Source organism: Salmo trutta, chromosome 1 (genome assembly GCF_901001165.1).
Source record: "Salmo trutta chromosome 1, fSalTru1.1, whole genome shotgun sequence".
NCBI lineage: Eukaryota > Metazoa > Chordata > Actinopteri > Salmoniformes > Salmonidae > Salmo > Salmo trutta.
The window spans coordinates 24,442,770-24,457,774 of record NC_042957.1 but is presented as its reverse complement, the minus strand read 5'-3'; the positions used below and the strand labels follow the sequence as shown (position 1 = coordinate 24,457,774).

The window sequence follows — 15,005 nt, the reverse complement described above, 5'->3', positions numbered from 1 at the left end:
TAATGGACATACACAAAATAGTCCAAATTGGTGAAGTGAAATGAAAAAAAATAAATAACAGAAAGTGGTGTGTGCATACGTATTCACCCCCTTTGCTATGAAGCCCCTAAATAAGATCGGTTGCAACCAATTACCTTCAGAAGTCAAATAATTAGATTAATAAAGTCCACCTGTGTGCAATGTAAGTGTCACACGATCTCAGTATATATACACCTGTTCTGAAAGGCCCCAGAGTCTGCAACACCACTAAGCAAGGGGCACCACCAAGCAAGCGACACCATGAAGACCAAGGGGCTCTCCAAACAGGTCAGTGACAAAATTGTGGAGAAGTAGAGATCAGGGTTATAAAAAAAATCTGACATTTTGAATATCCCATGGAGCACAATTAAATCCGTTATAAAAACAATGGAAAGAATATGGCACCACAACAAACCTGCCAAGAGAGGGCTGCCCACCAAAACTCATGGACCAGGCAGGGAGGGCATCAGAGGCAACACAGACACCAAAGATAACTCTGAAGGAGCTGCAAAGCAGACTCCCCAAACATATGAAAGAAGGTACTCTGGTCAGATGAGACTAAAATGTAGCTTTTTTGCCATCAGGGAAAACGCTATGTCTGGTGCAAACCCAACACCTCTCATCACCCGGAGAACACCATCCATACAGTAAAGCATCATCGGCAGCATCATGCAGTGGGGATGTTTTTCATCAGCAGGGACTGGGAAACTGGTCAGAATTGAAGGAATGATGGATGGTGCTAAATACCGGGAAATTCTTGAGGGAAACCTGTTTCAGTCTTCCAGAGATTTGAGACTGGGAAGGAGGTTCACCTTCCAGCAGGACAATGACCCTAAGCATACTGTTAAAGCAACACTCAAGTGATTTAAGGGGAAAAATGTAATGTCTTGGAATGGCCTAGTCAAAGCCCATACCTCAATCCAATTGAAAATCTGTGGTATGACTTAAATATTGCTGTACACCAGCAGAACTTGAAGGAGCTGGAACAGTTTTGCCTTGAAGAATTTGCATAAATCCCAGTGGCTAGATGTGTCACGCTTATAGAGACATACCCCAAGAGACTTGCAGCTGTAACTGCTGCAAAAGGTAGCTCTACAAAGTATTAACTTGGGGGGGGGGGGGTGAATAGTTATGCACGCTCAAGTTTTCAGTTTTTTTGTCTTATTTCTTGTTTGTTTTACAATAAAACATATTTTGCATCTTCAAAGTGGTAGGCATGATGTGTAAATCAAATGATACAACCCCCCCCCAAAAAATCCATTTTAATTCCAGGTTGTAAGGCAACAAAATAAAAAGAATGCCAAGGGGGGTGAAGACTTTAGCAAGCCACTGTAAGCTATGTAAGGTGAACTTCAGGGTACAGCTGTGCATCATAGACTCATTTTAATGTGCTGTGCACAATGAAATACCAGGTTAAATCAACCCAAGTCATGGCAATATACAGATAACTGCCAAAATAAAGGAAACACCAACATAGTGTTTTAGTAGGGCGTGGGGCCATCACGAGACAGAACAGCTTCAATGCACCCTTGGCATAGATTCTACAAGTGTCTGGAACTCTATTGGAGAGATGCGACAGCATTCTTCCACAAGATGTTCCATAATTTGGTGTTTTGTTGATGATAGTGGAAAACACTGTCACTGTACTTGCTTGTTTTGTCAAAAACTGAAATTAGGCAAACTATTAGCAAATGGCGGAGAAAATTCTGCATAATGCATCTTTAATTATCTCAGGAACCACACCTGTGTGGAAGAACCTGCTTTCAATATACTGTGCATTCCTCATTTACTCAAGTGTTTCCATTATTTTGGTACTTATCTGTAGGTTTATCACACATCATTCTCTGCCTAATATTCAGAGTATACAGACTAACGGCTAGCCCTTCATGATATAGAGTGAGTAGTCTGAAGGTATTCTTCCTGAGATATGAGGTGTCAACCCCCGGTTACAATGTAACCATTTATCAGGCAAAGATCATCAGAGTTCTTCAGTTAACTGTCTGAGACAAGTGTTTCAATTTGTACCATCTACACTACATGACAAAAAGTATGTGGACATCTGCTCGTCGAACATCTCATTCCAAAATCATGGGCATTAATATGGGGTTGGTCCCCCCTTTGCTGGTATATCAGCCTCCACTCTTCTGGGAAGGCTTTCCACTAGATGTTGTAACATTGCTGCGGGGACTTGCTTTCATTCAGCCACAAGAGGATTAGTGAGGTCGGGCACTGATGTTGGGCGATTAGGCTTGGCTCACGGTCGGCGTTCCAATTCATCCCGACGGTTTCAATGGGGTTGAGGTCAGGGTTCTGTGCATGCCAGTCAAGTTCTTCCATACCGATCTCTACAAACCATTTCTGAATGACATCAAAACGGATGTCATTCAGTTCTTTCTTCAAGTTTCTCAACCTCAACACCAGGCTGATGGGGACTTTGTGAAAGGGCCTTCCCCAAACTGTCGCCACAAAGTTGGAAGCACAGAATTGTCTAGAATGTAATTGTATGCTGTAGCCTAGCCCAAACCATGAAAAACAGCCCTAGACCATTATTTCTCCTCAACCAAACTTCATAGTTGGCACTATGCATTGGGGCAGGTAGCGTTCTCCTGGCATCTGCCAAACACAGATTAGTCCGTTGGACTGCCAGATAGTGAAGCATGATTCATTAATCCAGAGAACGGGTTTCTAATGCTCCAGAGTTCAATGGCAACGAGCTTTACACCACTCCAGCCGACGCTTGGTATTGCACATGGTGATCTTTGGCTTGTGTGCGGCTGCTCGGTCATGAAAACCCATTTCATGTACTTGATTTTATACACCTGTCAGCAACAGGTGTGGCTGAAATAGCCGAATCTACTAATTTGAAGGGGTGTCCACATACTTTTGTATAAATAGTGTATCTTTCTTGTAGTCATCTCCTTGCAGTGAAGTGGCTAGCCACTCCTCCCCAGTCAAAGGCACGTACTGATGTATCTGTGCCATTCCTCAGGGCAGGGGGCAGGGCGGCAGAAACATTGGGGCTAGTTAAACAAGGGCAAGCTTACACAGGAGACATGTCATTTTGAAAAGCTTCCAGGTAGCGCGAGGTGAGAGGTTTGAACAGTCACACCTATGAGTGACCTCAAATCCCATCTGCATCCCTCAGTAATTGGCAAGGCTGAACAGGGATAGGGATATGTATTAGCTGGAACTAGAGCTAAGAAATGTCCGTGCCTAGTTCCTGTATGACCCTTGCCTGAGAGTGTGCAAGAGAGAGGGAGTAATTAGAGGACTTAGCAGTCACTAGAGGAATTTCTCCTCGCTCACAATATGTCATAGTTTTATTGTACCACTGATCAAAGTTAAGAGTTGCTGCTGATCTTTGTTTTTGAGGGGGTGATGGTGTCAGAGACTAAGGGGAGATGGACTACAGTGCCAGCTTGGTGTCTCTCACAGATAATTACAGGCGTCTGGTAGCCTACGATACAAGTTCAGAGCTGCGCATCTGACACTAATTCAAGACTAAAAGTGTAATTATAAATCTGTATGCTGTGCTGTAGTGAGTCATACGGCCTGCAGAGCCCGGTCTAATGTATATGTTTGCTCTGTAGCAGAAGGTTTGGCCAGGATCTTGGACCACCAGGGAAACCTGTTAGAAGGGGGGGATGGATGGCAGGAGCCAGAAGAGCAAATAAAACACAGGATTCGTGAATGAATGGAATTTGTAAATGAATAGGATACTTTTTATTGGATGGAGTTAACAAAGGGCAGCCAAAGATTCTGAGAAAGGTAATAAAATAGCATGTAATTGATATGTTACAAAATCAAATGATAGGACCCATATGTGTTATACTATTGTTGGGTTTCAGAGTTTATCTTTGATATTCATGCCCTTTGCACATACGTCCTTGGTCACTGTTAGAAAATGACTCTGTGGATGAGGGGTGTGGATGGTCTATAACAGGGTTCCCCAACTGGGAATTTGGCATGCGGATAGTTTTATCCCCCCGCCCACACCAGAAAATCAGCTCCAAGTGATTTTATTTTAGGAAATCTGTTCCCAAGTATTCCCACGCATAATAGCGATGTGATTATATCCTAAATGTAAGCAAGGTTTCAAATTATTGTGTTTTAGTCAAATATATATCTGTTTGAGCTTCTTGCGGTCAATTTGCAGTCTACAAATAATTTGTAATTATGTTCCGGTCCCCTTACCATCCGCTCAATATTTTCTTTTTTATCTAGTTGAGGATCCCTGCTGTAGGACGTCAGCATTTCTCATAGACTTACAGTGTATGACCAGCTTGGAATGTGATGCAGGCTCTTGGGGAGTGGAGATTAGAAATCAAACGTCTGTGTGATGTATGAGAGCCCAGCATAGCACTGTGGCCTCAGGCCAGACAGAGCAAATCTTCTCAAGGCGCCAGCGGGAGTGAGACAATGAAACAGGTGTACCATTTGTTATTCCAAACCATGCCCTTTGAACAAAACCTTGAGATGCTTTCATTTCATACTATAGGAGCAGTGGGAAAAAAATGACAATCGGGTTAAAATGACTTTATAATCATACAGTACATCTTTCATATTGGACCGAGAGGCATGTGGCAACGTGAAACAGACGTCTAACTGAGAAGGCCTGTGGTTCTTAGAGACTAAAGTAAATGGTTCACCTTTCCTTAGACATGTTAGAGCTCCATAAACACACCACATATTTACTGTGTACTCAAAAACAGTACATCTGACTGATCAAACCAATTTCATCTGCACAGTAGATACAGTAATCACAGAACATATAGGACCATACTTTTAGATGAAAGACATGAGGCACTTGGTCTATGAAATATACCAAGCACTTTAATTGCACAGGGACACTGCACATTATAGCTTGATATGACAAATGTTTACTCTTTAGATATAGTCTTTCAGAATTCTAAGTTTATTTGCTGTCAACATAAACTTTCAGATAAGGGTTTTGAATTTATTGCAAGAGCAGGCACATTGGCTTCAGCTTTTGGCACATTAAACTCGACAGAATTGCACTTTACTTTCAAAGTTCTGTTAAAACAGTAGAGTTTCTTAGGAGAGGCTGAGGATGCCCTCTCCTTTTTGGGGTTCTGTTTGCACTTTTCAACACTTTCTTCCTGTGTGATGGGAGTAGTACTAGTTTCAAGCTTCTCCTGGTTGCTGGGCATCTTATGACAAGCGCCCTTTTGCGTTGCGGTGGACACATGATTATCCACGCTTGGAGCGTTTACTGTTCCATGGTTGGTCCTGCAGCAGCCTTGGTGTGTGTGGGCTAACATGCAGCCCAGAGGGGAGGCAGGAGGACCTTGAGTCTGAGCTGGGGTGTTAGGACTGTCACCAGGGCCAGAGGACCCTCCAGTCCGGTGTGAATCCTCCAGCCCAGATGGGTCTGGGGCAGAGCTCTGGTCCCTGGGGAGGCCACCCAGGACGTGGACAGTGTGAACACAGTAGCTTCTGAGGTGGCAGCTGTGAGGGCCCTGTCTGGGCATCCTGCCCGGGGTGCAGTGGTGGAAGTGGGCTGGGGGACAGTGTACATAGTTCATACGGCAATCTATGGGTTTGTAGACGGCGTCCAGAGTGGACAGGAAGTTCTGGCCTTTGTTGGCATGGCTGCCTGTGAGGGGGAACTGAGGAGTGGGGCATGGGGAGTCCTGGGTTGTTTGGGTGCATGGGTGGGGGGTCCACTGCATACCCATAGACTGCTGAGGAGGAGGGGGGTCCCCACATGTGCAGGTTGTGTTATGAGAGTACTGGCATTTGGATCTGGGTTTGGTAGCCAGTGTGCCCAGTCCCTTTTCAGAGCAGGGCTCTCTGCCGGGCTCTGCCTTGCTCTTAAAGGGGATGTGTGTGCAGAGGGCAGAGTGGGGGGCTATTCCATTATAGAGCTGGGTGCACGCCCCCTGTTCCTCTGCAGGTTTCTCCTCATTCCTAGGGTTTGAAGCTAATGGTTCCAACTCGTAATGCTCATGCTCCACCTCCCGTCCTCGACTGTCCAGTTGGTACTTGGTGCCATGCTTGCCCTGGGGCGAGGGGACGTTGGTGGTGCCCTCTTTGAAAGCCTGGCACTGAAACCTCTTGGGCAGGGGGATCTGTCCACAGGTGCCCTGGGGGCCCAGGCAACGGCACATGCACTGGAAGAAGAAGGTGGCGAAGGCCCAACTGATGCACATGATGAGCATCATGAATGTGCCCAGCTGGGTGTAGGCCAGCACCGTGGACGGCATCATCATCGCCCCGGCGACAAACGTGGTGAGCGCCGCCATGGCAATAGCGGAACCCATCCGGCCGAGGGAGAAGACGACTTTCCCCTCACGGTCGGGGTTAGGGGCGAGGCGATAAGCAACTCCGTAGTGCACGGCGAAGTCCACCGACAGACCCACCGCCACTGAGATGGTGACTGACTCCAGCACGTTGAGCTCCCAGCCCAATAGAACCAGCGAGCCCACCGTGACGAAGATGGTGCCCGCGATGGAGAGGATGGCGTAGAGGCTGATGATGATGTTCCAGGTGGTGAGGAGCATGACCACGAAGGCCACCACCACGGACAATGCCATGGCGATAAGAGTCCCATCCGATAGGCTGTCCTGCAGGTCGTAGAACTCCAGGTTGCTGACGAACCAGCCGTAATTCAGCCCGGCCGGGGCGTTCTTCAGCTCCTCCTGGATCCAGGTGTCCACCTCATGGTAGAACTGGTGCATCTTCTCGTAGGCCAGTGTGAACAGGTAGGTGCTCTGGAACTCCAGGACGATGGCCCGGATGGTGTCGTTGATGTCGAAGCGAGGCCCGGGGGTCTTACTGTCCAGGTGGAAGCTGGTGCTGCGGTCCAGCTCCATGATGGCCCTCTTGATGCACAGCTCAAAGATTTCCTGCTTGTAGGGGAATGTTGACTGGCTGCAGCAAGGGTAGACCGAGGCCTCTTCACAGTCCCTGTTCTCCATCCACTGCTTAAAGGTCTCAATGAAGCAGCTGGTGAAGTCCTGCTCCTCCGACTGGAACACAAAGCTCTGGTTCCTTAGCCTCTGGCAGAAGTTGAGGATCCACAGCTGGGAGGCTGGGCTGGCGATGTTGAAGGTGTTGTCCAGCATAAGCTTGCCTTTGTCCTTAGGGTTGAGGGGGTCCCCATTGTCCACAGGGGTGACCCCCCAGATGATGGTGATGGGCATGTGCAAGTCCTCCCCATGGTGGACTCTCTCAAACATGAACAGTTTCTTGTACTCTGCGTCGTAGCGCTCAAAGGGGTGGGAGGAGCGGAACACTTTGAACTCTGAGAGCTCCAGGGAGGGCAGCTTCATCTTGGGGTTGACACACACCACGTACGCCCCTCCCACTGTGAAGGCCAGGAACCAGAAGAGCCAGAGGTAGCGCAACTTGATCACGATGCAGGGCAGCACCTTCTCAAAGAAGATTCGGGAGGCCTCGGAGACGGTGAACAGGCACTTGCTGGCCTTCTGGCACAGGTTGGCCCAGAGAGTGCAGAACCCACTCTGCTGTGGGGGAGGTTGAGAGCAGGTGAAGATGTTGGGCAGGTAACGCTCATGGAGCACCACCACGGCCGGCAGCCAGGTCACCATTAGTATGTAGTTAACCAAGATGGCCGTGCCGGCGTAAACGCCAAAACAACGGATTGCGGTGATGTTGCTAACGTAGTTGGCGTAGAAGGCGGCAGCCGTGGTAAAGCTGGTGACGAACATGGAGAGGGCGGCGTGCTGCAGAGTGATGCTCACCGTCTCCGACAGCTCAGCGTTGGGCTTGTCGAACTTGGTGTAGTTCCACACGTCACAGAGGACAAAGGCGTCGTCTGCCCCGATGCCGACCAGGATGATGAGGGCCGTGAGGTTCATGAAGGGGAAGAATTCAAAGTCGAACACCATGCGGTACAAGAAGTAGGACACGATCAGGGAGCTGATGATGGCGATCATGGTCATCAGGGTGATGAACACAGAGCGGGTGTACACACACATGACAAACAGCACAATCACTATGGCTATGGCCGGATACACGGTATCCGTCAGTAGGTAGTCCTGGAACAGGTTATGTTTGATACCGAACTCAATCCCCGTGATGGTGGTGACACCATCCGAGCAGTTCCAGTTCTCAAAGTTGTCCAGGTAAATGTTCATCATGGTCTCCCCTTTCTCTGTGGGAGAGAACAGCATGCCGTGTTTCAGGACAGGAATAAGGTAGTCGGTGTTCTTTGGGCTCATGAAGTCTTTGTCCACCAGGAAGTGGAAGATCTGGTAAACGGCGTTGTACTTGGTGCACTTGCGGGGGATGTTGGTGCACTTGGACTGGTCCTTCCGGCGCGTGGTCATGTCCCAGCAGTCAGGGCCCAGCGTTCCGTTGTGGTAGTATTTGGCACAGGAGCGCAGGATCTTGAGGGTGTGTGACACGTCGCGCTCTGTGATCTTCTGGCAGGAGGACTTGTTGGTGAGGATGGCCACGTAGTTGCCCAGGGTCCAGCTGGGGCAGCAGGAGGCATCGGTGGTGCGCTGGCACAGGCTCCAGTACTGGGGGTGGGAGCGCACCTGGGGACAACACAACAAGATATAAGAACAGAGTACGACTAGAACATAACTATTGACCCAAGGAGACCATAACAGGAGACAAGGCCAATATATCAGGAAGTTGGGTTAGTTCCAGCCTGAGGCAGCATAGACTCCCAACATACAATTTCTAATATGATGGGGCTTAGTTCAGGCATTTAAAAATCATTAACATGGCACAATTTGACATGAGCAAACGCTGAGGCACATCATCAACAGTGCTGTTCCACTTACACGTGTATTGTCCAAATTGCACATGGATTTAATTGCTTGTATATTCCAAAGGTTCTTCCCCTCTGCAGATGTGAATACTAATCTGGAGTATCTGTCACCTGCACATACATTAAGAGCATCCGGTTAGCATTTCATCGCAGTCAAACATTCAGTCAGTCAAACACTTACTAGACAAACACTTGAAACAGGAGAAGCGTGATGAGTTTGTACCTGGGACATCACAGAAGAAACTGTCTTTATTGAAGTCCCAGTCAGCTTGTCTTTTATCTCTGTCAAAGTGATCTTCAGCCCACCTGTCCTCTTGGTGACTGGAATACAAAAGTAATGGTGTGATTGCACTGTTAACACTTCATACATTACAATTAAGTTTCCTATCAATTCTGAAGATCCACATGACCGAATGAGACTGAATCCGCTTAAAGCAAACACACAGCAGAGATTTGCACATGGTAACCAAAGAGTACTGAAAGGTCATTCTTAAAACAAATTAACCTGTTGGGGCTAGGGGGCAGTATTTGCACGACCGGATAAAAAACATACCCGATTTAAACTGGTTACTACTCTTGCCCAGAAACGAGAATATGCATATAATTAGTCGATTTGGATAGAAAACACTCTAAAGTTTCTAAAACTGTTTGAATGGTGTCTGTGAGTATAACAGAACTCATATGGCAGGCCAAAACCTGAGAAGATTCCATACAGGAAGTGCCCTGTTTGACAATTTCTTGTCCTTCTGTTGCATCTCTATCGAAAATACAGCATCTCTGCTGTAACGTGATATTTTCTAAGGCTTCCATTGGCTCTCAGAAGGCACCAGAAAGTGGAATGACGTGTCTCCTGTCTCTTGGCGAAAAACAGCAGGAGATTTTGTGAGTGGTCAGGCTGGGAACAGTGACACTGGAGATGCGCGTTAATGAGAATTCTAAAAAAAATTCTTTCAGCCTTTGAATGAATACAATGTCGCCCAGTTGGAATATTATTGCTATTTTACAAGAAAAATAGCATAAAAATTGATTTTAAACAGCGTTTGACATGCTTCGAAGTACGGTAATGGAATATTTTGAATTTTTTTGTCACGAAATGCCCTCACGCGTCACCCTTCGGATGGAGACCTGAACGCACAAACAAAACGGAGCTATTTGAATATCACTATGGATTATTTGGAACCAAAACAACATTTGTTGTTGAAGTAGACGTCCTGGGAGTGCATTCTGACGAAGAACAGCAAAGGTAATCCAATTTTTCTTATAGTAATTCTGAGTTTAGTGAGCGCCAAACTTGGTGGGTGTCAAATTAGCTAGCCTGTGATGGCCGAGCTATCTACTCAGAATATTGCAAAATGTGCTTTCGCCGAAAATCTATTTTAAAATCTGGCACCGCGATTGCATAAAGGAGTTCTGTATCTATAATTCTTAAAATAATTGTTATGTATTTTGTGAACGTTAATCGTGAGTAATTTAGTAAGTTCCCCGGAAGTTTGCGGTGGGTATGCTAGTTCTGAACATCACATGCTAATGTAAAAAGCTGTTTTTTGATTGAACTTGATTGAACAAAGCATGCATGTATTGTATAACATAATGTCCTAGGAGTGTCATGTGATGAAGATCATCAAAGGTTAGTGCTGCATTTAGCTGTGTTTTGGGTATTTGTGATGCATGCTAGTTGCTTGGAAATGGCTGTGTGGTTTTTTGTGTCTATGTACTCTCCTAACATAATCTAATGTTTTGCTTTCGCTGTAAAGCCTTTTGGAAATTGGACGACGTGGTTCGATTCAGGAGAAGTGTATCTATAAAATGGTGTAAAATAGTCCTATGTTTGAGAACTTTGAATTATGACATTTTGTGGTTTTAAATTTGGCGCTCTGATTTGTCACTGGCTGTTGAATAGTGTGGGACGATTTCATCCCACCTCCCCTAGAGAGGTTAAGGAAACGGGTTTAGACCGACCCGTTTAAGCGATTACAAAGCCAGTGATTATATCATAATCGGTGAAGTGATCACTGTCACGTTGCAATCTTTATTTTTATAATCATTATAATAGCCAGATCATTGTGATGAGCAGGGGTTTCAGGGACACATCATCTGACAGAGACATTCTTCCTTTAATCAGGAGTCTGTTAGAGGAGACTGAGTGGCCGAGGCAGAATGATGCAGAGAGTCCTGTTGACAGGCCTGACCCTGGAGCACCCCCCCCTCCCCAGTGATCAAGATGAGTAATGGAGATGGGCTGGGGATTGAACAATCCCCCCCACCAATCCTCTTGCAGGATGGGATTGAGATTTAGTGTGTGTGCTTGTCTGTTTCTGTCTGTCAGCAGGATCCATCACTCCATTTCATGGCTTGAGGCCTGATCCTGATCAGCCCCCTTCATCAGGGATGTTGAATCAATACATGTGTCACTAAAGGGTTAGAAGGATGACATTAAATGGACAGGATCTGTGAGTTCGGCTTTGTTACCTTTTCGCCTGCTCGTCGGCATACTTGAATGGGTAGTTAGCTAGGGTTGCTTTGTACCCTGTGTTTTTCACCATGTTATTCCATGTGACTAATCGCTGGCCTATGGCCGTGCCTCGTGGCTCAAATCCCTGAAGAAACAGACAAACAGAGGACAGCTTTTTAGTTCACCAGGAAATTGACCTTCGACATCTTGGACTCTACACATGCACTCAATATAATGATTTTGGTGTGCCAGAAACACAAGGTTTTCAATCTTGATCAAAATAAAGTCCAGTATTCTCTATGGAGAAAGTTTTGTGCCTTCCTTCGATTGGCATGGACTACTCACCAGTAAGGGGTCTGAGAAGTCTGGCAGGTCTGGCACCAGAATACCCACCAGGGCACACACCACGATGAGGACTGTACACACCCCTAGCACCACCACTGGCCAATCAGCAATCAGCTCTGCATAGCTGGAGATGAAGATCAGGTATTGATTAAACACAAAGCTGATGGCTTTATAACTATATGAATATTATATGTACTGATAACCAAACAGAAAAAAGAAGGGTACATTGCTACACTAGTAGAATATCCAAAAGAGTATAAAGTGCTCATTAAAACGCCATTATTGATTTTGTCAAATCGTCATGTAGATATTTATTAAGTATATTCAGTGTTCTGACTTGAGGGAAACTCAGGGGAAGGCATGTCTTGTAGAGGAGCATGGGAGGTGGTTAGCAGGTTCCAGGCACAGAGAGCCCTTTCCACATCGATAACTGCGATGATTCACTACACAGGAATGACAGCTCGGCAGGGTTTTGATGGACTCAAGGAGAGCGAGAGGAGAGCTTTCGTAATAATAAAAAATATATATATATATTTTTGGCAGATCTTACCTTTTTGGGAACCGAAAAGGCCTTGCAGGGCTGAAAAACAAAAGAGAGATAAATCAGATTTACATTTAAAAGTCAAAGCAAAATCCAATCAAAACCAGATTTGCCTCGACATCCGTGCAGGGGGAATATTTTTTTTCATGAAAGGTTTTTGAGCAGCAATGCAGCACACATCTTGTGTGGAACAACTAGCTCTATTCAAACTTACATACCCTCAGGGGACGGTGACCTCTTTTTGGTGAACCTTTTGTTTTCATTAAAAAATAAATAAAAATCCAATCAATCTTTCTTTAGATAATGTATTCAAAAACCACACACACATGTAGTGCCTGAAGAATCTCTGACAATAACCGGTTTAGACAAGACTAACATCAATGTCAATCTCTTTTAGGTCTGCTTTGTGTTTCTAACCTACAAAGCCCCACACAGTGCTGCAGTGCATGAAGAACCAGTAAAGGTAATAGTTTTAGAGGACTAGAGTCCCATTAGTGTGATCTCTCTTGTGCCATAAACACAGACAGAGAGGATCAGCACTGGGCTTCCCCGTTGCCAAAAGAAGCTTTCAGCGGCTCTGCATGTGTCTGGACTTCCCATCAGCACCTTCCCAGATCAGTGGGAAGCCTACGGGCCGCAGAGTGCAAGCACGAGTCAGAGGGAATCAGATACGCCCACAGGACAGATAAGAGCAAGGCCAGAAGGGTGAGGACATGGGGAGAGGAGGGAGGGTAGAGGTGGGGCGGAGATAGGGCTGGGCGATATAGCCAAAATATCATATCACGGTATTTTAAAAGAATTGGATGGTATGGCGGTATATGAATATATTTTATGTTTTTGAATAATAAAAGTTCTACATTTTGCTTTGAATAGTGCACGACCCTAGGGTGGCAACACATTCATTCTAAGTGATTTCAATGGGTCTTTCTCCATTCCGATTGTTTTATACTGTTCAATTCAACTTTATCCAAAAATAATATCCAGCATTTTCATACATTTCTGTATTTCCTGTTCTCATTTGAGATCATTTCCACACTGCCACGTACGGCTGCACGATAATTTTTAACCAAATGTTGCAAATGCTATTTGACACTTTTGGAATCATGGAAATAAATCAAATCAAAGTTTATTTGTCACATGCGCCGAATACAACAGGTGTAGACCTTACAGTGAAATGCTTACTTACAGGCTCTAACCAATAATGCAAAAAAGGTGTTAGGTGAACAAAAGGTAAGTAAAGAAATAAAACAACAGTAAAAAGACAGGCTAAATACAGTAGCGAGGCTACATACAGACACCGGTTAGTCAGGCTGATTGAGGCAGTAGATGTAGATATGGTTAAAGTGACTATGCATATATGATGAACAGAGAGTAGCAGTAGCGTAAAAGAGGGTGGGGGGGGGCACAATGCAAACACAATGCAAATAGTCCGGGTAGCCATTTGATTACCTGTTCAGGAGTCTTATGGCTTGGGGGTAAAAACTGTTGAGAAGCCTTTTTGTCCTAGACTTGGCACTCCGGTATCGCTTGCCATGCGGTAGTAGAGAGAACAGTCTATGACTGGGGTGGCTGGGGTCTTTGACCATTTTTATGGCCATCCTCTGACACCGCCTGGTGTAGAGGTCCTGGATGGCAGGCAGCTTAGCCACAGTGATGTACTGGGCCGTCCGCACTACCCTCTGTAGTGCCTTGCGGTCAGAGGCCGACCAATTGCCGTACCAGGCAGTGACACAACTTGTAGAATCTTGAGGATCTCAGGACCCATGCCAAATCTTTGTAGTTTCCTAAGGGGGAATAGGCTTTGTCGTGCCCTCTTCACAACTGTCTTGTTGTGTTTGGACCATTCTAGTTTGTTGTTGATGTGGACACCGAGGAACTTGAAGCTCTCAACCTGCTCCACTACAGCCCCTTCGATGAGAATGGGGGCGTGCTCGGCCCTCCTTTTCCTGTAGTCCACAATCATCTCCTTAGTCTTGGTTACGTTGAGGGATAGGTTGTTATTCTGGCACCACACGGCCAGGTCTCTGACCTCCTCCCTATAGGCTGTCTAATCATTGATCAAAGTTCATCACTAAGCTAAGGATCCTGGGACTAAACACCTCCCTCTGCAACTGGATGTGTCGTCTGCAAACTTAATGATGGTGTTGGAGTCGTGCCTGGCCATGCAGTCGTGGGTGAACAGGGAGTACAGGAGGGGACTGAGCACGCACCCCTATGGAGCTCCAGTGTTGAGGATCAGCGTGGCAGATGTGTTGCTACCTACCCTCACCACCTAGGGGCGGCCCGTCAGGAAGTCCAGGATCCAGTTGCAGAGGGAGGTGTTTAGTCCCAGGATCCTTAGCTTAATGATGAGCTTTGAGGGTACTATGGTGATGAACGCTGAGCTGTAGTCAATGAATAGCATTCTCACATAAGTGTACCTTTTGTCCATGTGGGAAAGGGCAGTGTGGAGTGCAATAGAGATTGCATCATCTGTGGATCTGTTTTGGCGGTATGCAAATTGGAGTGGGTCTACGGTTTCTGGGATAATGGTGTTGATGTGAGCCATTACCAACCTTTCAAAGCACTTCATGGCTATGGACGTGAGTGCTACGGGTCTGTAGTCATTTAGGCAAGTTGCCTTTGTGATCTTGGGCACAGGGACTACTTGGTCAGCACATGCCCGGAGCACACGTCCTGGTAATTCATCTGGCCCCGCAGCCTTGTGTATGTTGAGCTGTTTAAAGGTCTTACTCACGTCGGCTACGGAGAGCGTGATTACACAGTCGTCCGGAACAGCTGATGCTCTCATGCATGGCTCAGTGTTGCTTGCCTCGAAGCAAGCATAGAAGTGATTTAGCTCGTCTGGTAGGCTCGTGTCACTGGGCAGCTCGTGGCTGTGC

General features: G+C 46.2%; 1 protein-coding gene across 3 annotated transcripts in view; it reads right to left on the bottom strand.

Annotated features, from left to right (window-relative positions):
• Positions 1-3,709: 3,709 nt before the first annotated feature.
• LOC115191827 (protein dispatched homolog 1) overlaps positions 3,710-15,005 on the bottom strand; it is a 76,644-nt gene continuing 65,348 nt past the window's right edge. For all 3 annotated transcript variants that reach the window (XM_029749790.1, XM_029749780.1, XM_029749771.1), the window contains 6 exons: positions 12,133-12,162; positions 11,583-11,706; positions 11,255-11,382; positions 9,009-9,106; positions 8,799-8,896; positions 3,710-8,546 (listed from right to left, as the gene is read on the bottom strand). In XM_029749790.1, the coding sequence (XP_029605650.1) occupies positions 4,944-8,546; positions 8,799-8,896; positions 9,009-9,106; positions 11,255-11,382; positions 11,583-11,706; positions 12,133-12,162 (4,081 nt within the window). In that variant the 3' untranslated portion in view covers positions 3,710-4,943. The remainder of the gene's footprint in view (positions 8,547-8,798; positions 8,897-9,008; positions 9,107-11,254; positions 11,383-11,582; positions 11,707-12,132; positions 12,163-15,005) is intronic.